We start from the raw sequence: 26,229 nt of genomic DNA, 5'->3' as shown, positions 1-26,229 counted from the left end.
TTTGATATTATATATCTGTGCTCTTTCACAAAACGAAAAAATTAACCACCATGCTGAATGCTTTAGTTGGATGGTTGACATGATTGGCATTCTACAAGATACGAAGAAAGAAGCGTGTATGCAAACTTTGATTTTTCTGTACATTACACGAAGCATGTATGCAATTGTGATCTTACGGCCTCAGAAGTTTAGGCCCTGCGTTGGAGGCTATCCAGGATGCTATCACATCTACAAGGTGATCCATTTCCTTCGATACTTGTGCACGTAGGACCCTTGAATCCATGCCTAGCGTGTTCCCTACTTCTTTGGCAACTGTCTCCCATGGTGTTCCTATAGTAAGATTTGACAAAAGCTCACTTCCACGGTTAACTGCATCAGCCATTGCTGGTGGAACATCTGGTAGGGCCTGCAAGGTGTATAAGAAAAACGCAGATAATCGCAAACGTTGGGAGGAAATAAGTTATACTAACTAGAAATACCTGCTGCAATGGAAGACCGTGATCTCCAGGCAATTTGCGTATTGACATGTCTAGCACTGAGCTAATGGCTGATTCTGAACTAAGCACCTGTGCTAGTGTTGAAGTCTCATCTATTAAATCATCGTTGAATTTTATCAAAAGATTTCTGGATATGCCATAGTACGATTTTATCTGAAGAATTAAAAACCAATAGAGGAGACAATTAAATGCAAAATGATAGAGAGACTCAAACAGAACATTTAAAATTTGAAGGGCCTTGCATGTGTCGATGTTTGGCCCCTATTGCAGGGGTAATAGTTTAACAGTAATGAAATCGAGTTGGCGAGTTGGAAATGAATGACAATTTTTATATTGACATCAACTTGTTTGCTAATTCCTCTGTTCGAAAACTAGGCCCAATTCACTACCCCAAGCTAGCTCAAAGAAGGAGGTTGCTCAAGCCTTAAAAAGAATATTCTGCCTCTATTTCTAGTTAATATGGAGGATTACACAATAAATATAAAGATTCTAGACCCAAAAATGACATTCAATTAATTTTGTCTTCTAAGGTGTGATTGCAACAGTTATGTTAATAAGAAATAGAATTTATGCAAGAGGAGAATTCTAAGTTTGTTTTTAAACAAAAAATGCTCATCGCTGGAAATAGTAGTAATCAGAGAAGTCACAGACAAGTCGACGTGTCTCTTCAGGCTTTGGAGAAAAATCTTCTCTTCCTTTGACCAAATCCATGTACAAGGGAGGGAGCTGTTCAACTAAAGGAAGAACCTGCTTCAATATGGGAGGGCTAACATTTTCTAATTGTTTCAAAGTCATCTCTGCCTGCAAGTATTTGACGCATCTAAGATTAGCTATCCAAAGAAGTACAATGAAAACTTTGCAAAGGAGTACTTGTAGGTGCTTGAAAACAAATATGAAGTCTCCAATATTTCCTCCAAACTAGATATGACAGCAATGTCTATCTGAACGGAAAATTAAAGCAAATACCTAATGATATGGTCAAATGAAAGAGACCACCCAGTTTGTTTCCAACATTGCAGTTGATTACTACTCCCTTACTACATCAACCTCCCTAGCCATGAAATATTGTTGACTTCTACTATGCAATTACTGTGACAATTTGCACTTGAGGGAAATACTGTGGGAAGCTCTCTCGAGACATGGTCTAATATAGAACTTGACTCCTTTAGTTTCTAATATCATACAGCAACAACCTCCCCTGAGACATCCTAGGCTTTTTTCTCTTTTAATTTGTTGATGAAACAATTGATTTTCCCACCTCTCTTTCAAAAGTATTTTGCAAGAGAAAACAAAGCAAGAGATGTAAATAATCTTTCATGACAGGAAATAAATATTAAGTTCTTAAAAAGCCTTTACATATGAAGTTGCAGGTTTGGCTTTCACATAAGTTAAGGAACACCTTGAATGAGCTGTCTAAGAGTTTGATGGAAAAAAGGTCTAAGGGTGTGTTTAGTAAAACAACTTGGTTAAGTGCTTATTTAATAGGCTCTCATCAAATTAAAACTTATTGGCAACCTTAACTATGAAAGTTATTGAAATAAGTTCAAAAGATTTATTTCCATAAGCTTATTGGAAAAAAAGATAAAAGGACCTTACAGGAAGGTTATAAGTCACTACCATAGGTCCAAATAAGCTCTTCCAAACGTCCCCTTAGGTGCATCCAATTACACAATAAAGATAAAAATAATAGAATAAAAAAAAACAGATATAAATATAATTTGTCTACATCTAGATATGAATGTTCCTACTTTTCTCCAACAATCTAAAGGCATGGTTGTTGTAATATGGCATTAAACAGGAAAGGAGCCAAATTCTATTTGACATACCTCAAGGGGAGATTGTTGGTATTTCTCCTAGAAATTTTTAATAAATGTCTCTCTCATGCAGGCAAGATAGATATATGACAATACTAACCCCAGCTCGTAGAGTTGGTGACGAAAAAATATCTGATAGAAGTGGACCAATCGTTTGGGCCATTGGGACAAGCACTGGAGAAAATAAAGGGACGGCTGAACTTGCTTCCTGCAACAATGAAACAAAATTTAGTCACTCATGATTAACTCCAAAGAGAATTCTTACATAGGGAATACCGAGAAAATATGACTTCTGTCAAGGCAGATGGTATATAAATACCTTGTTATTAAATGCCATGAGAACACTTCCAGATCTTTGCACTGCATATCTTGATCCTGGTAAAATATTTAATTTATTGAGTTTCAACGAATCAAATCAATTTATTTTATACAACCAAGATTAGAAGATCTTTAATATACCAATCAGAAGGTGGATAACCGATCCCAAAGAATGGCCAACACCAAAAATAGGAAGCTCTTGGATCTGAATCAATGAGTATGTTTAACCTTTTCCTTTAAGAAAAGAAAAGAAATTGGAAACACAAAGAAATTAGCCATCAGATCAAAATTTGAAACTTACTGTTTCTTGCAGTGTGCGGTAGCACCTATCAAATTTAAACTGTACTTCATCTGCAATGAGGAAGTGATCAAATCCACTAGCATATGGTGTTGCAATGACCAATACACCCCTAGTAACAGCAATGGTTTTATAATTAGTTTTTTTTCATTATTTATGAGTCTCAATCCAGTTGTAAGGATATTTCATAACAAATAAGAGTTTGTCAGAGAATAAGAATATCAAAAGGTCTTACACTAACATAGCAACACATGCATTTAAAATGGATAAAAAGAACCACCCTTCAAGTGACACACTACCAACTAGTAATTATCATACTTCATAATCAAATTTTATGACAAGAACATAACGTGGATGATTTGGGAACAAAACAGAACCTTACTTTTCTGAGAGACGCTCAAGAAACCAACGGTAGGTAAGCTGAGGGGCAGCTCCAACAAATATACCTCCAATAAAATGTACTACAAAATTGGGTTCGGAGCTTTTGGGTTTGAGAATCCATGCCCCCTGAAAATATACAATAAGCATATACCAAGTAGAATGATAATAACACCAAAACAAAGGGAAAGAAAAAGACAACTATATCTTCCAAGTTCCAATGCTCACACTTCTGGGAGCAAAACTAATTTGCTGCTTTTGGTGTAGCTATGAGATATAAAGCCACTAATGCCCAAATGTGTCAACCAGCAAACGATTGTAGAATAAAAAATTCTTGACTACTTTACAAACACTTTCAAGCATGGTAATCAAAATTGCAAGTATACCCGTAAGATCATACAATCTTACAATTTTCTCCATGATAAGGAATCCCAATCTTGGGAGTTGACACGATTTTGTAAGATTGCTAGGATCGCACAATCTTACTCATAAAATTGTGGAATCGTGCAACCCCAGACTCCTAGCATGCAATTGCATCATGTGCTGCTCACTACAAAGACTTGATATTGGAGGATTTGGAGAAGAAGTTGCCCATTTATCAAGAGACTAGCCAGTTTGCAAAATAAAAACTAGCCAGTTTGCAAAGACTAGTGTGCAATCGGGATGCCTTCAAGAGAATAAGGGAGCATTAGTTAGATGTCCACATATAATCAAGACTAGCCAGTTTGCAAAATCAAAAGGTGGGAAGTTTATTAAAGATGTGATTATGGATAAAAATATTTGAAAAGTGTTGTGGTCTGCTTAAAGGTTGCTTATCCTTTAATCAAATTTTTGTGCTTGGTTGATTCGGATGAGATACTAGATATGGGGTTCACTTATGAAGAAATTGATCGAGCTAAACATAATATAGTAAAGGTCTTCAATGGTAGTAAAAGAAGGTAAATAAATTATTAGGTTTAGTTTAGTTAAAAAATTTATTTTCTGTCTAAAAACTAATTTAATTTTTTCATCAATTAGTTATCTCCCTCTATGGTATATCATCGATGAAAGATGGGGCGACAACTAACTCCATAGGCCATTGCATGCTGCAGCACATTACCCTAACCATATTTTACACTATTTTTACTTTTAAGGTCGATTTTGAAGTTAAACGTGAATTATATGATTATATAGAAAGGATGGTGGAAAGTGATGAAGAAATGACTAAAAGATTGATGCTTAATTTTAAGATTTTAAGGCAAAAGAAAAAGTTTTTTTTGGCAGCAATGCAGCCCTAAATGCACTTAAAAAAATATCAATACTTCCACATGATGGTGGGAATCTTATGGATATCAACATCCAAGCCCCAAATATTTGCTATTTGTATATTAAACTTGACATGCAGTTCCTCTAGATGTGAGTATAATTGGAGCCTGAGTTGGTAAAATTTTAAAACAATGTAGGACTGCATTTCATCTTTTACCTATTACTTGCAGTTGTAATTAATTAATTACATTTATATATTTTTTAGGCCTACACAAATAGCCAAAACCATTTGAAACAACAGATTATGAATGATGTTATTTACATGATGGCTAACTCAACATTGGCCACAAAAACATCGAGGAAAGCCATGGTGTTTAACCTTGATGATCTTTTTGATAGAATGGGACCCAAAGAATAAGAACAGAGAAAAAAAGAACATAACCAAAGAAAGAACACAGTATTATTGCTATTGAATCTCTATGTAAGAAAATTGGTACCCTACACAAAGTAAAAGAATGTTTCAAGTATTCAAGAGCCCGCTCTCTCCTATCCCAACACTTGTAACCATAGTAGTTAAAATCACATGCCGGTTCGTAGAATCGTACGATTCTACGATCTCCGGCATTAGTTTTGGGCCAATACCCGCGACCCGACCCAATTTCATTAAAGTAGTTGGAACCCTAAAATCCTAAAAACGCTGCTCTGCTACTTCTCCCTTTCTTCTTTGCTTTGTTCTGCAACTTTTCTCCTTTGCTTTGTTATGCGACTTCTTCCTTCAACTCCACAGAATCCACCTGCATTTTTCCGATGACTACGATTTGGTTCTGCTCTTTGTTGGGATTTTCTGCTTTTTGAGCTCTGTTTTTTTCTTCTTCATCTTCATCATCTTGGGGCTACTGTGGGTGATAGGGATTTTCCTCATTTTTTTCTTTTTGTGCTCTGCTTTTGTTATGTTCACCAGAAAAAGAGGGTAGAAAGAAACAATCTTTATGAATTCTTTATTGAATTGATGAATATTGTGTATACAATTCTGTTTCCCAAAGCAAAGCTCCTCAGAGAATTTTCTCTGCCTAATTTCAGAAACTACTTTTCAAAAAGAGACCCCTCACTATTCTCGCAGCTATTATTTATAACTGGCCTTAAAACAGAAAACTAACTCCTAGCTATTACTGTTAACTAACATTATTAACTGTCCTCTTTCTTCTAGAGTACACCAGCCAAGGTTTGGCTTTGTCTAAGTTAGTATTTACAAAGATATTAGGGTTAGGACCCTGACTCCTATCATTCTCCCTTTCTAGAAGAGTAGACTTGGCCTCAAGTCTGAAGTGAGGAAATTGGCTCAGCAGCACAACTTCATCTTCCCAAGTAGTATCCTCTAGAGGACAGTGCTTCCACTTGATCAGCCATTGTTTGCAAGGCGTGTTGTCCTTAGTAACTTCTCTTTGCTCTAGAACAGCTTCGGGTTCAATTGTGGCTTCATGTTCAACTTCAAATCCTCTAGGTAGATCAGGAGAGGTAATGTAATTACCAATGGCCTTTTTTAACTGAGAAACATGAAATACCGGATGCACTCTTGAAGTTTCAGGCAGCTGTAGCTTATAAGCTACCTCACCAATCTTTTGCAGAATCTTGTAGGGCCCATAGAACCTAGCAGCAAGTTTAGGATTGATCCTGCGGACCACTGTTTGCTGCCTGTGGGGACGCAGTTTTAAGAAAACAAACTCTCCAACTTCAAAAGATATAGGTCTTCTTTTCTTGTCAGCAAAATACTTCATTTGCTGCTGAGCCTTGTGCAAGTTAAACTTCAATTGAGAAAGAGGTTCATCACGGTCTAGTAGATCACTGGCTACCGCTTGTACCTTTGTTTCTCCAGGAAGGAACTGGGCAAGTCTTAGAGGAGGTCTTCCATACACAATTTCAAATGGAGTAGCAGCTGCGGCAGTGTGGAAGGATGTGTTATACCAGAATTCAGCCCAATGCACCCATAGGGACCAGTTCCTTGGCTGTTCAGAGGCAAAGCACCTTAAATATGTCTCAAGACACCTATTTAGAACCTCTGTTTGACCATCCGTTTCAGGATGATTAGAAGAACTCATATTTAGCTTAGTCCCCTATAATCTGAAGAGCTCTTTCCAAAAAAAGCTGATTAAGAGTGGGTCCCTGTCACTCACAATTGAAGAGGGAATGCCATGTAAACGAACTATATCTTTAGCAAAAATCTCAGCTACTGTTCTTGCTGTATAGGGATGTTTAAACAGTATGAAATGCCCATATTTGGACAACCTGTCTACTACTACCAAAACTGCCTCAGCCTTTAGATTTCAGAAGCCCTGTAATGAAGTCCAATGAAATAGCATCCCATACCAAAGAAGGAATAGGTAAGGGCTGAAGTAAACCTCCTGGGTAAGTAGCTGCATACTTTTGTCTTTGGTAGATATCACAACTTCTGATAAACTCCAGGATTCTCTTTTTCATGCCCACCCAGTAAATATTTTGAGCAATCCTCCTATAAGTTTTCAGAAAACCTGAATGTCCACCCTCCGAAGAAGCATGGAATTCTTCCAAGAATTGAGGAATGTAAGAGGAAGTAGGAGGAATAACTATGCTCCCTTTTTGTTTTAGGTCAGCAAGCTCTTCGAAAGGATCCTCCAAACGCCCCCCTCCAAAACGTAATCGCAGCGCATTCTTGAAAGATTCCCAGCTGGGAATAGTCTCAGAATCAAGCCAAGTTTGGAACCAGTACATTGTTCCTCCCTCCATGCTCAATCTTGCAAGTTTAATCTTGATGGAGTCCGATATTCCTTGAACTTCAAAATATGTTTCAGCCCTCGTGATCCATCCCCTTGGATCAGTCCCATTGAATGACGGCAGTTCCACTTTCTTTGCCATCAAACAAAACTCATTTAACGCATCAGCGTCCGCATTATGCGATGTTTCCTGTTCTTCAGCACCTGAATTACTTTGTCCCAGATTCTGTCCCAACGAGTCATCATGTTTGGCAATGAAGTTCTGAACCAAATCTTCAAGACCTCCCAACCTCCCAGTCAGCTTTTCCATGAATACATCCAATCTTTCCTCCAAGGAATTCATTCTTTCCTCAACAGCATCACTGCGTTGACCTTCATTTGCACCACGCTTCGTCATCTTGAAATTTCTTGCTAGACCACACCTTTCTGTTTCTCCCCCAACGATCCGACAGGTTGGACCAATGTTATGTTCACCAGAAAAAGAGGGTAGAAAGAAACAATCTTTATGAATTCTTTATTGAATTGATGAATATTGTGTATACAATTCTGTTTCCCAGAGCAAAGCTCCTCAGAGAATTTTCTCTGCCTAATTTCAGAAACTACTTTTCAAAAAGAGACCCCTCACTATTCTCGCAGTTATTATTTATAATTGGCCTTAAAACAGAAAACTAACTCCTAGCCGTTACTGTTAAATGCTAACTGTTAACTAACATTATTAACTGTCCTCTTTCTTTTAGAGTACACCAGCCAAGGTTTGGCTTAGTCTAAGTTAGTATTTACAAAGATATTAGGGTTAGGACCCTGACTCCTATCAGCTTTCTATTTTTTGTGCTACTACTGTTTGCTACCATTAGACAAAATGGCTTCAACTAGTAGTCAAGATCCTCCTTCCAACTCATTAATAAAGAATGCATCGGGAAACAAGAATGATGTAGCATGGCAACATGGGATTGTAATTGAAAGTACAAGAAGAATTCAATGCAAATATTGTCAAAAAGTTGTAAGCGGAGGTGCTTATCGATTGAAGCATCACTTGGCTCAAACAGCCAAAGATGTTGGAGCATGCAAATCTATTTCGAATGAGGTCAGAAAGGAAATGTTGAATTTACTTGTAAGCATGCAAGAAAATTTGAATAGAAAATCAAATTCCTTTGCAGGCTATTCTGCTGACCAGGAGATTGTGAGGGAGAATACAAGTAGTTGAAGCATAGGAAAATCAAGTGAGAATAAGGTGACTGGAGGAGGAAATATTTTTTCGAAAAGAAGAGAGGAGACTTGTCAAGCTATTGGAAGATTTTTTATAATAATGCCATATCATTCAATGTGACAAGAAGTGATGAATTTTCTGTTATGTGTGATTTAATTGCTAGTCATGGTCCTGGATTTAAACCACCAAGCTATAATGGAATTAGAGTAAAGTATTTGAAGAAGGAAAGAGAGTTAACAAAGGAGAGATTGGAAGAACATAGAGCTGAATGGAATACTGTTGGATGCACATTAATGACTTATGGGTGGATTGATAAGAGGAGGAGAACAACAATGAACTTCTCGGTAAATAGTCCTAAAGGAACCATTTTTTTTAAGTCTATTGATGCATCTCATAGAAAAAATAGATGATTAAATATTTAAAATGCTTGATGATGTTGTTGAGGAAATTGACGAGAAAAATGTAGTCCAAGTTGTGACTGATAATACAGCAAATTACAAAGCTACAGGAGAGATGTTGATGCAAAAAAGGAAACACTTGTATTGGACCCCTTTGTGCGCATTGATTTGATGTTGGAGGACTTTGAGAATATATTGATTCATGAAGAGACAATTTCAAAAGGTAGAAAAATTACAACCTACATCTATTCAAGGACAGGTCTTATTTCTCTATTGCAACATTTCACCAAAGGCAAAGATTTGGTAAGGCCAGGAATTACTTGTTTTGCTACATCTTATTTGACTCTAGGGTGCCTTCAAGAAAACAGAGCTGCTTTGATAATAATGTTCACATCTAATGAATGAAAGTCCTCTGTGTTTGCTAAGACAAGGGATAGAAGAGTTATAGAAAAATTGATTTTGGATAGAGTTTTGGAAGGATATAATCACTTGTTTGAAGGCTGCATTTCCTCTTATCAAAGTTCTTCAAATGGTTGATTCAGATGAGGAAACTATGGGCTTTATTTATGAGGCAATGTATCAAGTTAAAGAGAATATTCAAACCGCTTTCAAAAGTGTTAAGAAAAGGTAACTAACTATAACTCTAACTACTATCAAAGTAAATTAGTGGATATTTTGTGATGTTGTATTGTATATTAAATCTTTGTTGTTTGCTCTTCATTAGTTATGTACCTATATGGAATATCATAGATAAAAGGTGGGATAAACAGCTCCATAGGCCTTTGCATGTTGCAGGCTATTTTCTTAACCCTAAGATGCACTATAGTCCTAAATTAAAGATTGATCTTGAAGTTAAGCGTGGACTATATGATTGTTTGACAAGGATGGTGCTTGATCAAGATGAACAACGTAAAATTGATTGTCAACTTGATTCATTTAGAAAGTGAGCTAGTAATTTTAGTAGTCACTTGGCTAGAAAAACTATAATATGCGTCTACTAACTGATTGGTGGATGTCTCATGGAGATGAGCATCCTGAGCTTCAAGGATTCGCTATTCGAATACTAAGCTTTACATGTAGTTCTTCTGAATGTGAATATAACTGGAGTGCCTTTGAGATAGTAAGTAGAGATTCTTTTTTCTAAAATTATGTACTAGGCTAGCCAACTATTTTTTTTATCTTAAATTATAATTTAACATATTATTATTTGTTTAGGTACATACTAAAAGAATAAACCGTTTGAAGCAAAATACAATGAATGATGTGATATTTGTTATGAAAAATTCAAAATTGGCCAAGTAGAGGACAGCTAGGAGAGTGAAGGATCTTCACATAAATGTAGATGATATTCCATCTGACAATGAGTGGATATTGGAAAATAATGATAGAGGAAATCACGAAGATTTGGGCCTAGAAGACAATTTAGAGGATGAGGACATTCAGGATGATGCTCTAAATCAAGATGAGGACTTGGATTTAGACCAAGGTTCAAATCAAGATGTTGGCGTTGGTAATATTCCTAATATAGACAATTTAGATGATGAAGGAGATGATGGACCAAATGAAGATGATGGGCCAAATGAAGATGATGAAGGAGATGACTTCTTTTTTTATTATCAAAATATTTTAGATATAATAAAACAGATATTTAAAGTTTGGATATCGATTTTTATTTAGTTTGGAACTTTGGATTACGTTTATGTTGGACATATTCTTAATAATCATCTTTTAAAGTACTTTGTACTTGGTTTGAATTAATGTCTTTGTTTTCTTCCTATTTATACTATTTTATATGTATATATACAATTTTGCAGGATCTTACGTTCGGTGTTATGATCCTACGAGTTACGATCCTTAACCCCCTCTCCGATCTTACGTAAAATCTCGATTTTGACTATCATGCTTGTAACCAATTATCAATTTTGGCTGATCTAGGCCTGCCCATCTTTATTTTTTCCAACATATACTTTCCTAATCAAAGGTCTAACACTTTCCTTGAATAATGAATGGATTATGGATAATTAAAGTTCATCTAATGCTGATGAGTAATATTTTTATCTCATACTTTAAGCTTTTTTGTGATTCAATAGGTTTTTAAATGTGCTTAATTGATTAATTTTGGCTATTTGAATCAAAATTTCATTAATTGAGCTCTATTAGAAAAACCTCTTCAATTTCATTATTTTGAATATTCTGATCTTTATTCACTATTTCTACAATATCTTTTCTTGAGGTCAAATTTTTGAGGAGATTCTTGTTCTTATAGAAAGTTGACTCTCCTAGCTTTAATTTGATGTATCATTTGTAAATTTTGGATTTCAAACGTGGGAGTTATGGGCATTTAAAGTTGTTGCTGATTTGCTAACTAAAAGTACTTCAGGTGCAGAAAGTGACTATTTCAGAGGCTAAAAAGTCAATTGAGGCTGAGTGTAGTCACGTTTAGTACTAAAAGTGTCTATTCTAGCAAGGAAAACTCCCTTAAGGCCTGCGCGTAACCACTTTCCATGCTGAAAGTGGATGTTCCAATGAGCAACTCAACCTTTTTAACCTTGAACATCTTGCGCGTAACCACTTTGAAGACAAAAGGTGATCACTTTAAAAATACATTGATGAATTATGTCTTGCGTGTAAACACTCTTGCTACCTAAAGTGGATGTTCCAGTGCTTGAATTGTTAAGAAGGCTTTACACGTAGACACTCTTGCTACCTAGAGTGAATGTTCCAAAAGCTATTATTGGAGAAGAAGCTGCAGGTGATCACTCTCAGTACAAAAAGTGAGTGTTCCAAAGGCTTTAGTTAGCAAACATGCTGCTCGTAGCTACTCTAGGCACCAAAAGTGATCATGCTAGAAGTGTGAAAACTTATAAATAGCCAAAATTCAGAATTAAATGGGTCTTTTTTCATTTTTTTTTTCTTTTCCACACTCTTAGAGGCATAGAGAGAGAGCTTTGGGAGCAATTCCATTTTCTTTGAATTTTCATTATGTTTGTCTTTGTAATCCTGAATGTCACTACTATGGAAAGCTAAACTCTTGAATCGTTTCACAATTCCAAGGATCATGCAATTTACAGTTAGAGTTTTGTTTCACAATCATCAAATTCGATTTTGTTCTTCTTTTAATTCTGAATTTGTTAATTATGATTGTGATCTACATTTTTGCGAGTTAAACATTGAATTAGATAATCAATTGATAGCTTAATTTGATGAATTTTAACAGATTAGTTGGATGATATTTCGATTTAATTTGTAGATCGGTTTGATTTTACTGTTTGATTGAATTGTTTAATTGCACCGATTGTTGTTCAATTTTGGATTTGAATCTTAAGCTACTGTGATGATTCGTATTGCATGTTACTGAGGATATGTGGATTGATGTTTTCATACTTTTGTTGGATACTTTTACGTTTTCCTTTATCTGAAAAAGAAATCCCTAAACGATAACTTGCATAATTTGTATTTCAATGAACAAAATTAGAGCAAAAAGAAAATTGAATTATGTCTCTATGAATTGACCTAGGTTGAGCTCTATATTGCAAAATTTAGGGAAACCTAGTTATTTTTTATACCGATTTGGCATCGCTATCAATGAATTATTGGACTTGGAATTGAATCCAAATGAAGACTTTGTCCAAGTTGAAGATGAAATGATGGTCCCAATTCTATCAATTTAGGTGATTTGGAGATTCCTACCTTTGATGACGACTTTGATGGAGTTGGAATAGAGAGAGAAGATCAAATAGAAGATGATTATGATGATCAAACTTGAATGATTTGCTAGAGTAGAGAACAGAGATGTTGGACTAGTAATGGTTTCTTGCATTAATTCCACTTTGAGTTTTATGTGTTGTTGACTTGAAAACTTATCTATTGTCTTTAATGTTTGTGGAAAATACGGCTGAATGAATTTATTTCATTACATTGATACTGAATCATACAGGATTTCTATGCTATTTTTGGAAACAAATAACTATTCTACAGTAAGATCCCTTGATTTATTGGATTTTCCAAATCACATTAATCTGTACAGATTATGAATCAATACACATATCTCCTAAAATATCACAGTTTCCCACACTCCCCCTCAAGTTGGAGAATTAATGTTTTCCATTCCCACCTCCCTTAGGGAGAATGTCTGCAAGTTGACCTTGAGAGGACGCATATGAATGGGAAATTAAGCCACCATCAATATTTTATTTGATGAAATATGTTGAGTTCTATCATGCTGCACTGGATTGTGAGCTATGCTGATTACTGACTTATTATCACAATAGAGCCTCTTTGGTCACTCCCATCTTATTCTCAAGTCTTCTAAAATGATTTTAAGCCAATATAGTTCACATTTACCTTGTGCAATGGCTCGGAATTCTGCTTCAACACTAGATCGAGCTATTACATTATGTTTCTTACTTCTCCAAGTCACAAGATTCCCTCTAAGAAAGGTGCAATACCCTGTAGTAGACTTGCTATCCACTATTGAGCCTGCATAGTCAGTGTTCTTATAGGCTTCAAGTTTCACATTTCCATTCCTTTAGAATATGATTCCTGTTCCTAGAGTTTGTTTAAGGTACTTTAGAATTCTGTATGCAGCTTGGAAATGGATCTCTTTAGGGTTGTGCATAAATTGGCTGACTAAGCTTACTGCATAGGCAATGTCCGGCCCTGTGTGAAACAAATATATGAGCCTGCCCACTACACATTGATACATCTTGTCTACAGCAACATCTTCTGCACTTCCAAGTGTTAGGCTTGGATCTAATGGGCTTCTGGCAGGTTTGCAGGCTGTCTTGCCAGTTTCCTTGAGTAAATCCATGATATACTTCTGATGGGATATAAAATCCCTTTTCTAGAGTGGGCCACTCAAATTCCTCACCCAAGAATTTGCTCAAAAATTGCTGCTCTTCTCTATCATCTACAGTTAGTATAATGTCATCTACATACACCAGTAACATAATGCAATTGGAGAAGATGTTTGCTACTCTAGTATAATGTCATCTACATACACTAATATAATGTCATCTAAATACATCAGCCTGCAAAATCCACCATTGCCTATTGCCATCCTGGATCAGACAGAGCCACATCTGTATTCTGAGGTATAGACAAAATCCAAAGAGGAAACAGAAGCAATGGGAAGTTCTTGTTCAAGAGATGGAAGTGGATAATGATTGGGTAGGGTCTCCATCAAATAGAAGATCTACGTCTAGATACTGTATTTTTATTGGAGAAACTTAATCTCATGGAGGAGCAAGAAGCAGCACACTGTTGTCAGATCTAGCACAGAGGCAGAATTTCATGCTATGGCTGTAACTACATGTGAATTTATTTGGTTGAAAGAATTACTCGTACAACTTAAAATAAGAGAGGTCAGTAAGATGGAGTTAATTTTGTTATAATCAGGATGCACTCTACTTATAGCATCTAGTCCAATTTAGCAATCATCAGAAAATTACAGAAAATATTTCATTCCTTAGAGATTCTCCATTGGGTACTAATTTCCCTTGGAGTGAGATTCTTTCTCTGGGAAAATTATTAGATTAGACCAAAACTTTGATTTTTGTATTCCAGCTGCCTATCACCTAAGCTTGTCATGACTCTAGTAAACCTTCGAAACCTGCTTTAGGAAACTGTTTTAGCCCATATAATGCCCTTTTCAACTTAGAAACTGACTTGGCCCCAAGCTCAAGACTACATCCCCAAGATAAGTACTTCAACCTCCATAGTTTATCTCCCACTCGCACTACCATAGGCTAAATTCATCACATTAACACATTTGTATACATTATTAAAACACATGCTTATAAACATCAAGCACATAGCTATCAGAGGTGTCTTTCCAATATTGCTTTTCAAACCATAACTTTTTCATTTTCTAATAGCATATAGACATTTTGCCCTTCACAATCATTTCATGTGGCCCATCAGATCTTTTCTTTCAACTCCATCATAGCACACAGGTAAATGGTTGTACTCTAACTAGATTTAGTACAACTTATTTCAAATCCAACTAATTTGTCTTCCATTTATCTAAATGGTATCCATTAAATGTCAAAGCTTTCAATATTCAAGGAATCATACTGTTGGGTCCAACCAATTGGGCCTCCACTAAAGACATACCAAAGAAGGAGGGGTAAAATAGGAAAGGTGAGCAAGGAGGCAGTTATGTAAGATTCTAACAGTTTAACAAATGGAGTACGTGGCAAGAATGAGAGAGAAAGGGGTGAGTGCAGTGGAGGAGAAGGATATATGGAAGATAGACAAAGGGGAGAAGGTAGGAAATATCTAGGAGGTTATTCGGGGATGGCTGCTGCCACAGGAGGAGCTTTATTTCATTCATTAATAGCTCTTTTTCTGTTATTACCTAGCTATTCTGCTTGTACATCCAGGGTTATTCCCTGAGTTTGTTTTGTTACTACAATAATACATTCAGTTCCTATCAAGCTGGTATCAGAGCTCCCGATCTTGGGAGCGCCTGAAGGTAATGACACGAATGGAGAATCGGTTGGAGAATGTCAAGCGTCGATTGGAGGGCATGCAAGCTTCCATTTAGGAAGAGTTTCGGAGGCAAATGGATAAGATGATGACAGTGATGACAACGAGGTTCGAGACAGCCTTGCGGGTGGTTCGAATGGAGACGGAAGGTGAGAATAGTAATCAAGAAGGAGGCAATGGAGAGGGAGATGCCTAGAGAAGGGAGGAACGGATGAGGCGAGTGGAGGTACCATACTTTGCTAGAGATGATCCCTATGGGTGGGTGTACTGAGCGCATAGGTATTTCGAGATAAATAACATCCCTAAAACAGAAAAGGTGGACACGACAGTAGTTTCCTTAGAGGGAAAAGCACTCAATTGGTATCAATGGTGGGGAGTGAGAGTTCCGATGTCCACGTGGTCCATTTTCCGGCAAGCTCTATTGGGGCGTTTCAAGTTGTCGTCGTCATCAGAGAATCCTTACGAAGCTTTAATAGGATTAAGGCAGATGGGGACAGTGATCGAATACAGGGAACAGTTCGAGCTGTTCTCTTCCCCCCCTCATTTTGCCGACGAGGAATTTATGATAGAGGCATTTCTCAATGGCTTGAAGGAAGAGATCAAGGCGGAGGTAAGGTTGCAGGACTCCGGAGACTTGAGCATGATCGTTGACATAGAAGGTAGAAGAAAAGAACGGGGTGTTAGGTCTTTCTTATGGGCCATCTGTGAGAGTAAGCGGGTCAGCAGGTCTCAAGCAACATTGAGCCTCAAGAAGAGGGGCCCAAGAGAGGACTAAAACGAATTGGGCAAGAGAAAGTGAAACCCAACTCATCCTCGGGGTTTAGGACCCCAGCTTGCCCTAATGGAAGTTGGGTCGAGGTCTAAGGGAACCACAATAGCTCATGGGATTCTTTTGCAACGAGCTCAAATTGCAGAGGTCTAGGGTTCAAACGACTGACCAAAGAGGAGGAAAATGAAAAAAGAAAGACAAGGCTCTGCTTTCACTGCGACAAAAGATTTACGCCAAGCCATATTTGCCGCAACAAACAGCTACATGTGGTCTTGCTGGGAGAAGAGGAGGCGAACCAGGGTTGAGTGTCCATGGAGGAAGAAAACGAGGAGGAAGTGAACATCAAGTTGAACGCGAGCAATATTGCAGGGATGACCTCCAAGAACTCATTAAAGTTGTGGGGGACCATTTTGGGCAAGAAGGTAATTGTAATGGTAGATTCCTGCACATCCCATAATTTCTTATCCCCGAGATTGGTGGAGGAGCTGAATATACCAATAGAAGCTACAAGAGGATACTTCGTCGAGGTAGGAGATGGCCAGAGGGTTGGGGAGCCAAGGGGTTTGTAGGGGCGTGATATTGGAACTACCCAACTTACAAGTAGTTTAGGACTTTTTCTTGTTTAACTTGGTAGGAGTGGATGTGATTCAGGAGTACGAATGGCTCAAAAGCTTAGGTAAATTCAGCGCTAACCTGTGACAACACTTGATTGAAGTGCACAAAGATGGAAGGATTATTGAGACAAAAGGGGATGTAGGATTATCCCAGACAGTGGCTTCATTAAAAGCCATAAGGAAGGAGCTAAAAGGGGAAGCTGAGGCGTATTATGTGGAGTTGGGCATGATTACTATGGGCTGCATAGAATTTCCCACTCAAGTGTTAGCAACAGCTTCAGAGGCTATGAAGACTCTATCAGGGGAGTTTAGCGAATTGTTTAAGAAGGGAACAGGCCATCAACAAAAAAGGGAATGTGATCATGCCATCGTTTTGAAACATTCGCCCTTATCGACACCCTCATCACCACAAGGAAGAGATTGAAAAATTCTCAAGGGATATGCTAGCAGCAAGAATGATCAGACCAAGTACCAGTCCCTATTCTAGCCTATTGATTCTAGTTAAGAAAAAAGACGGGAGTTGGCGTTTCTGCGTGGATTATCGCGCTCTTAATAGTATAACCATTCCAAACAAATTCCCCTTCCAGTCATCAAAGAACTATTGGATGAGTTAGGAGGGGCCACAATCTTTTCTAAACTCGACCTGAAATCAGGCTATCACCAAATACATATGAGGCTAGAGGACATCCCTAAAACTGCCTTCCGGACACACGAAGGGCACCACGAGTATGTGGTAATGCCATTTGGGTTAACCAATACTTCCTCAACCTTTTAAGCCTTGATGAATCAGATTTTTAAACTTTATTTATGTAAATTTGTATTAATATTTTTTGATGATATTTTAGTGTATAGCGCAGATTACGCTTCACACATTGACCACTTGGGTATAGTTCTTCAGCTACTAAGAAGCTAGGAGTTATGGATCAATAGTAAGAAGTGCAGTTTTGGAGAATCACAATTAAAGTATCTTGGGCATGTCATTTCCTCTGCTAGAATATCGGCTGACCCTGCAAAGATTTATGCAATGAGACAATGGCCAGCACCTAAGGACATTCGAAGCTTGAGGGGTTTCGTGGGCTTGATGGGGTACTACCGCCGCTTTGTACGGAATTATATGGTTATTGCTAAATCTCTCATGCAGCTACTGAAGAAAAATAATTTCAAATGGTCAGGGGAGGCATAAACAGCATTTGTGCAGCTGAAGCGGGAGATGGAAGTTCTGCCAATCTTAGCAATGCCGAACTTTGATTTTCTATTTGTGGTTGAGACTGACGCCTCAAGATATGGAATAAGGGCAGTTTTAATGTAACAAGGCCGACCCTTGGCCTTTATTAATCAATCTCTATCGGAATGAAACAAAGTAAAATCAATTTATGAACGTGAATTAATGGCAATTGTGTTTGCTGTTCAAAAATGGCGCCAATATCTGCTGGGCCACCATTTTATTATTCGGACGAATCAAAAGAGTTTGAAGTTCCTATTAGAGCAACGTGTATTGATAGGGGAGCAGCTGAAGTAGGTAACCAAGCTAACGGGATTTGATTTTGAAATCCAGTACAAACTTGGGATAAAGAACAAGGCAGCTAACGCGTTGTCCAGAATAATGAACTATAATGCTATATCAATGGTCACTAACACTGATTTAGTAGAACTAGCTGAAGAGGTACTAGGAGATGAGCTATTGAAGGGAATCATGCAACAGGTGGTGGCACACCCTAGTTCCCATCCACATTATTCAGTCTCTCAGGGTTGTTTGTGGTATATTCAGAGGCTGGTCCTACCTAAAGAGTCTGCCCGAATTCCATTATTGTTGACGGAATTTCATGCATCACCTTGGGGTGGGCATTCTAGAGTTACAAGGACTTACAAGAGGTTGGCCATAGTTTTCTATTGGACTAGGATGAAGCAAGATGTGGAAAATTTGTGGCTAATTGTCAGGTTTGTCAACAGAATAAGCACGAAACTTTGAAACCAGCAGGGCTACTGATAAATGCTTTCTATACTTGATCCTACATTGTAATTCATGAATGATAATTGAGAGTTTTAAACTATTCATTGATAAAATTTACTATTATTAATTTCATTTTATTTATATTTAAGGAAAAAGGATGAAGAAGTAAAAGCTTTAAAAGATATTGGGAATTGAAACACATAATGAAGCCAGAGATATACACGGGCAAGTACATGTCCGTGTATATGAGCGTGTATCTCACTGGTGGCGTCAATTGAAGTGTATTATCAAAACCAGAGATGTACACAGCCATACTTTGACCGTGTACATGGGCGTGTACTTTTCAAAAAAGCTATGAAGTGCAATTATTAGAGACCAGAGATGTACACGGCCAAAGTACATGAGCGTGTACTTTTATGGAAAGCTTTGAAGGACGTCTTTTAGAAACCAGAGATGTACACGGCCAAAGTACATGGCCGTGTACTTTGGCGTGTACTTTTAGCATGCGTCAGAATTTAAATTTCTGCGAGAAGATGAGCCCTTGGGTCACTCATATAAAAGGGAACTTGGCACAGAAACCTAGGGGAGACTGTTTTTGGAGACAAAAGACTCAGAGACGGCAAGAGGATGGGATCAAGCGTTCTAATTCATATCTTTTGTAATTTTAGTTTCAAGATGTTTAGGTTCTAACTTTCCTTTGAGTATTTAGACGTAATGAATCCTAATTGACTAAATTTTCTGGAATTCTTCTAATACTATTTCATGTTCCTTTCTCTTGGGTTTAATTGAGTAGTATCAATTTTCTTCTATCTTGTTTTCTTGTTTGAATTTGAGTAAAATTCTTACATGAATTTAACATTACTCAATTAAAAAGACTTGAATGTATTTCTAGAGATAAAAAGACGTGAGTTTTCTGTATTAGGATTAACTCTAATTATGGAATTCATAATGAACTTAATGCAACTTAGGGGTATTAATTAAGGAAGAGATTCTGATTGATCAACTGAGGATTAGGAATCATTATCCTTGAGAAAGGTATTGATTTCATTTAGAATTTCCTGCAGCGATAAGGATTTGGAACTAAGTAGTTGAAGAAGAATTTCAGTTATTTGGACATTTAGGAGGATTTACAGTCTAGATACTTTCCTATTTCCCTTGAACACCTTTAGCCATAATTTTCTATAATTTATTTTCATAAGAATATTTGTTCCTTTTCAATTTATTATTCTTTATTTTTAGAAATTTTATCAACAAAACTTATTTTTTTCATATTCATTAACAATTGCGTAATTAAGGAAGAAATTCTTATTAACAGTCCATGTGGATACGACACTTGGTATTCTATTTTTCATAATATTACTCTGACAACGGGTACACTTGCCCAATAATTCGATTTTTACACACCAGCTACTTCAGCCCCTACTCATCCTCGTGCATATGTGGGAAGATATATCAACGGACTTTATTGGCGGACTTCCAAAAGCTAAGAGATGACAGCATCATGGTGGTGGTGGACAGATTAAGCAAATACGTCCATTTCATTCCTTTACTTCATCCATACTTAGTTAAGGAGGTAGCAACAGCGTTTGTAAAGGAAATCGTCCGTTTGCATAGATTCCCTACTTCCATAGTTTCAAATCGAGACAAAATTTTCATCAGTTCATTTTGGAAGGAGCTATTTCGCCTCTCGGGTACGAAGTTGAAATTCAGTTCTGCATACCATCCTCAAACGGATGGACAGACCGTAGTGACTAACCGCACCATTGAAGCATATTTGAGGTGTTTTGTTAGTGACCACCCTCGTCAATAGGTGAACTGGCTACCGTGGGGGGAGTTTTGGTTTAACTCTTCATTTAATGCTTCTATCAAAATGACCCCTTTCAAGGTACTTTATGGTTGTGACCCCCCATAGTTATTCCTTACTGTCGGGACAATACTGTTGTGGCTGAGGTGGACAAAATGTTACTGTTTCAAGATAGTATCATAGAGGAGCTCAAGCAACATTTAATTAGAGCACAAATGAGAATGACAGGACAAGCGGATAAAGGGCGGTGAGAAGTGAAATTCCAGATTGGGGACATGGTGTATCTGAAAGCCCAACCCTATAAGTTGAGGTCATTGGCAAAAAGGGTAAATGAAAAATTGGGCCCTAGATTTTATGGCCCTTGTTAGGATTTACAGAAAAAGAAGAAGACACACTGAAATCCTTTATTAAAGAATGAAAGAATTTGTAAGTTTGTGTACAATGAGTACCCGGAGTTTATCTCCTCAGAGGCTATCCCTCTGCCTCAAGTTCTGATTAACTTCCCAAAAACTACCTACCTTACTCATTCCCTTTAGTTATATACAATTTGGATAACTAACGGAAAGTAACAAAACATGTAACAGAAAATAACAGCTAACTCCTAATTGAGTTGCTTCCTTTTTCTAGAATAAACTATCCAAGGTTTAGTTTTAGTTGTTGGAACATTATGTACAACAATATCGGTATTAGGATTAGAAATCACTTGTCCTTGAGTCCTATCAGCCCTTTTCGCGTGGAAGAAAAAGTAGGAGCTGTAGCTTATAAATTATTGCTGCCAAAATCATCCCGGTTGCACCCTACTTTCCATGTGTCCCAACTTAAGAGGGCCCCCCTTCTAGTCAACCCAGTCAAGCATTGCCCCCATTTTTAACAGAAGAATTGGAGCTCCAAGTTGAGCCTGAAGAGGTGTTGGATGCACGGAAATTACTGAATGGTCGCTGGGAGGTTCTGATTAAATGGACAAATTTACCTAAGGAAGATAGTACTTGGGAGGAATTTGACTTGCTTCAAGCCATATTTTCACATTTAACCTCGAGGACAAGGTTCCTCTCAATGGGGAGGGTATTGTTGGGTCCAACCAATTGGGCCTCCACTAAAGACATACCAAAGAAGGAGGGGTAAAATAGGAAAGGTGAGCAAGGAGGCCGTTATGCAAGATTCTAACAGATTAACAAATGGAATACGTGGCAAGAATGAGAGAGAAGAGGGGTGAGTGCAGCGGAGGAGGATATATGAAAGATAGACAGAGGGAAGAAGATAGGAAATATTTGGGAGGTTATTTGGGGTGGCTGCTGCCATAGGAGGAGCTTTATTTCATTAATCAATAGCTTTTTTTCTGTTATTACCGAGCTATTTTGCTTGTATGTCCAGGGTTATTCCCTGAGTTTGTTCTGTTACTACAATAATACATTCAGTTCCTATCACATACTATCTCTCTTCCTTAAGTAGTGCACTTCCTTTCTCATATCTTCACATGTTTTACAATCTAAAAGGTAGATTAATGATACAAGTTGTATTTTATCATTAAGCATAATTTCTTTTGTTCTTGTCTTACATAACTCAAGACTTATCGTATTTGCATGTTAGCTTTCTTGTTTTCTCCCTCACAAGGAAGGATTCATGCAGTAGCCAAGTATAAGGATTTGTCATTCAAAATGCTTGTCAAGAATCCATTTGGCTCATTTCATAACAGAACATATCAAGCATAACTCAAACAAGCATTTTAAACCAATCAGAAATATTTCCTGTCATTCATAGACTAAAACCACAACAGCAAGGGGGGAAGTTATTTCCCCATGCCAAAAAATTAACAAAACAAGATGTTAAAGCACACATCATACTGCATTCCACAAAATTACCTAAAATCATAACTAAATAGCCAAAAATCATAACATGATAACAGAATATCAGAACAGGGATAACCAATATCAAAGTAGCAAATAACCAAATATTGTAAAAAAGATAACCAATATCTGAACAGCAACAGTCAAATATCAGAAGAATATATCAGAATGTCAGAACAGCGATAACCAAGTATCGAAACAAAAACAAACAACATCGATAGCAGAATATTAAAAATGAAAGTACTCATATATTAAAACATAAATCATCAAAGAATCAAAAGGAGCTCCTCCACAACTAAGAGGATCTAAACCTCACTCAAACCCTAACAAGTACTTTCTAGACCTAATTTTTCACTATCCACACTCTTAGGTCAAAGATGAACAGAGGAAGATGAGTAAAAATCAGAAGAAAATCAAAGCTCTTTCCATGGAGGAGAAGGGGACGTGAAGAGGAAGAATATGGAGGAGAAACTTGCTCTAGTTTCCACCCAAAGCCCAATGATCACAAACCCTAGACTTTTCTTATTTATAAGAATAACTTGGCCTCTCCCTCTCCCCCTAGGTCAGTGAGTATGTTGATGGGGTGGGGCTTGAGTTCCCTTAACAAACTTACACAAATCATGATTTGAGCTCCTATAAGATACTAAGCCAAACCAAGGTCAAAGGTACATGGGTTAGGTAATTGAAGGTTTCACCAAAGTCTTTTTCTTCCCCTCCATGGCTTTATTAAATAATGACAAATTTTATGGTTGACTGTCTAATATATGCATACTCGTGTAGATCGTGCTAGTCCAAACCCCAAACTTACAAGCAAACATACACATACATTATTCTTTCATAGAAAAATTGCTTTTAGGATAAAAATGGGGACGTTACATATAGTACAAACCTCAACTTCATTCCAGTCAGTGGAACCCCACCAGGCATCCTGTGATTGTCTAACAGAATCTGTAAGTAATCTGCAAAGAGGGAAAATAAGCCCAAGAACTACAGTTACAAACTGCAGTTTTTAATACAAAAACTTGACAGACAGCTTAGTGTTCCTTTCATTATGCACCAAGGGTATTTTATAGTGCCTTTCGAGATAGAAGATAAATCACCAAAGTAGATATAATTGCTCCCAAAAAGTTTTTAACTATACATACAAATTGAACTTGATCAACAACACGCTTAATCAACCCAGATATCCAACAACTTTGTTGGTAACTTGACAACTTGGGACCCATTTGTTCTAAAATTGATTAAAATTGACTTTTATAAAATTAATTTTGAACTATCAAGTATGATTGGGATATGTATCAAAATAAATCTTGACCATCGGAACATATGATTTTAAAATCATAGAGAAGTGATTTCTCAACGGGTAACCAAATGGCACTTGGTTTTGTTATTAGTCTTCCGAGTTTAAACGAGAATTTGTTGCGTACACTCAATCTAATTAAGCTCAAAATATTTTCAATTTTATTAAGCGTTTAAACATTTAGGAGTAGTAAGTTTTTATTAAAAATATATATTTACTATATTAGAGATATAAAAATATAATTTTTGTTAATAAAAACTCATTACTTTTAATCCTTAAAAGCTGAGCTAACAAAACGCGAAATATTTTATTAAATCTCTTCCTTCAGTGTAAGAGTAAAGTGAAAAGAACTCACGCAGCATATATATATATATATATATGAAACCTGGGAAGGTTAATAGTGAGCTAAAAGAGAAAGAACCTCTCAATTTGCGTGTAAACTTGAATAGCTTCGGATTGGGATCGTCGTTGGTTGTTGTCGTTGTAATTTTTAGAGGTGCAACAGATTCTGGTTGCGAAGCCAAAACGACGCCTGTAATGAACGGACGAGTTTGCGTTTAGTTTATGGGACTGTCTCCCATCGAATTTCAGTTTGAGAGTGTAGCCAGGTGTCCACCCCGTCGTAGCCATAACAATCCTTTTGCTTTCTTTGCAACTGATTCAACTGTGATTGGTGGGTGAATTTCAATGTTACTCACATCTTTCGTATTTTAAGGCACCTGAATCCGTATCCCAATATTTAGGATAATTGTGTAAATTTATATATTATAAATAAAATCTGTCTACAATCGTAACAGTATTATTTCTCGCTCGCTCCCTTTTATTTTGGTTTTATTTTCTTATTTTGTCTGAAATCCCTTTTTGATCTGTAAGATTCATATATTATACGGAACAACTTTTCTTAAAACATTTATAGGAATATCAACATATTTATAAACACGTTTAATTATTACACTAATATTTTTTAAAGCTCTAATTAATATAATTGTATTTATGATTTATAGATGTGCATAAAAAAATGAGTGTTAATATTTAAACTAATGGCCTGATTCTTTAAACTATTTAATTTTTTTTAATTAGGTGCATGTAGTTAACGAAACTTAATGAAAGAACCTAGTTAAAATACTTAAAAAATTTAGAAACTTGCTAACAAAATTTTAAAATATATAGGTTCATTTAAAATTTCATAAATAGTTTGGAGACCTGTAACTATTAAAAGAATAAAAATTAAAACAAATAAAGGTATTTTTAAGAATTTAATCTGAACTTTAAAATGTGCAAGAATAAAATCATGTTCTTATGACTTAGAGTTTATTATTATTAGTTAACTCAATATTTAACAAAAGTCATATTTTTAAGGATTTAATCTAAACTTTAAGATATGTGCAAGCATAAAATTTATGTTTAAAAAATATTAAAATTCATGTTATGATGTAAAGTTGATTAATTATTAAGCAACTTAATATTTAACAAAAGTCGTATCAAAATTATTTATTTTAAAAAGATTAGGTATAAAAACTTGACAAAATAATTATTGAAATAAAAAATAAAATACAAGTTACAAAATTGATTGAAATAACTAAAATACTTATAAAACAGACCTATAGTATTAGTCCATTTTAAGCAAGAAAAGGACCTTAGAAAAATCTGAAAATTTTATGACTAATATATGAATCAAAGAATGGATTTAAACTTTTAAGAAGAAAACTCAAAGGTTAATATAGAGAAAGAAAATAATTAAAAAGTTCATTTTACAAATTTCACATGAATAATAACTATTGGTATACTTAGGAAGGTCATAAAAGCACATAAATCACATTTTATTAATTAAAAACAATAATTAGAAGTGATAGTTTCAAAATGGCACTAAAGACACTCAATGATTGCTAAGACCTAGGACCAAACAAATATAAGCAAGAGAAAAAAGCTACAATATGGAAAATACTCCCACAATATTAATAATATATATCATTACAAAATAATCACATCCTTAACTATTTGGTTTAAATACTATTTTTGTCTAATATAAAACCCTTTTTTTTATTTGGTCTTTGTACAAAAGGAATTATAAACAAGTACTTAAAAAAAATTAAACTAGTCACTGTTAATGATGTTGTTAAATATTTTATTATAGTCATTATACATAACATATTTTTATTTCAGTTCTTATTAAAAAAAATTAATCAACATAAATCAAAATTAAAAGAATATATGTTATGCACAGAGAATAAGAAAAAGGTAAGGAAGCAAATTGTAAAAAGTTACAATGATTCTGAGATGTCCCTCCTTAAACTCATTTCATTTCATATAAAACACAACATATTATGAGTAAATTAACAAGTTTTGAGTACTACAAACTATAATCCATATGGTCTAGCTATTACTTCTTGTAATTATTAGAGTATAAAGAGAAAATGCTAAGACCTAGATCTTATACTACTTAACAAGTTATTTTACAAAAATTACATTATTCGAGGTCCTACTATTACAACCATCACTTGCTATTCCTAATCACTTAAGCCACCTGGAAGAGGATCTATTTGAATGCCTAAGTAT

At 36.1% G+C, this 26,229-nt stretch overlaps 1 protein-coding gene across 3 annotated transcripts; it reads right to left on the bottom strand.

Moving 5' to 3' along the window:
* Positions 1 to 82: 82 nt before the first annotated feature.
* On the bottom strand, positions 83 to 24,356 carry LOC113857687. 3 transcript variants are annotated; one of them, XM_027489810.1, is made up of 10 exons: positions 24,095 to 24,356; positions 23,263 to 23,332; positions 3,310 to 3,434; positions 2,931 to 3,039; positions 2,771 to 2,834; positions 2,631 to 2,686; positions 2,412 to 2,519; positions 1,149 to 1,298; positions 480 to 650; positions 83 to 406 (listed from the first exon to the last, which is right to left on the bottom strand). In XM_027489810.1, exons 1-10 carry the CDS (start codon positions 24,301 to 24,303, stop codon positions 173 to 175), a joined length of 1,296 nt encoding a protein of 431 aa, XP_027345611.1. In that variant the 5' UTR covers positions 24,304 to 24,356; the 3' UTR covers positions 83 to 172. The 3 variants fall into 3 exon arrangements, with proteins under 3 accessions (XP_027345611.1, XP_027345612.1, XP_027345613.1); XM_027489811.1 differs by having other exon boundaries at positions 1,245 to 1,298; XM_027489812.1 differs by having other exon boundaries at positions 2,931 to 2,980; positions 3,310 to 3,388.
* Positions 24,357 to 26,229: the final 1,873 nt, after the last annotated feature.

Source organism: Abrus precatorius, unplaced genomic scaffold (genome assembly GCF_003935025.1).
Source record: "Abrus precatorius isolate BTA unplaced genomic scaffold, Abrus_2018 Scaffold2, whole genome shotgun sequence".
In the NCBI taxonomy this organism is placed as follows: Eukaryota; Viridiplantae; Streptophyta; class Magnoliopsida; order Fabales; family Fabaceae; genus Abrus; species Abrus precatorius.
This window is presented reverse-complemented; position numbering and strand designations above follow the sequence as displayed.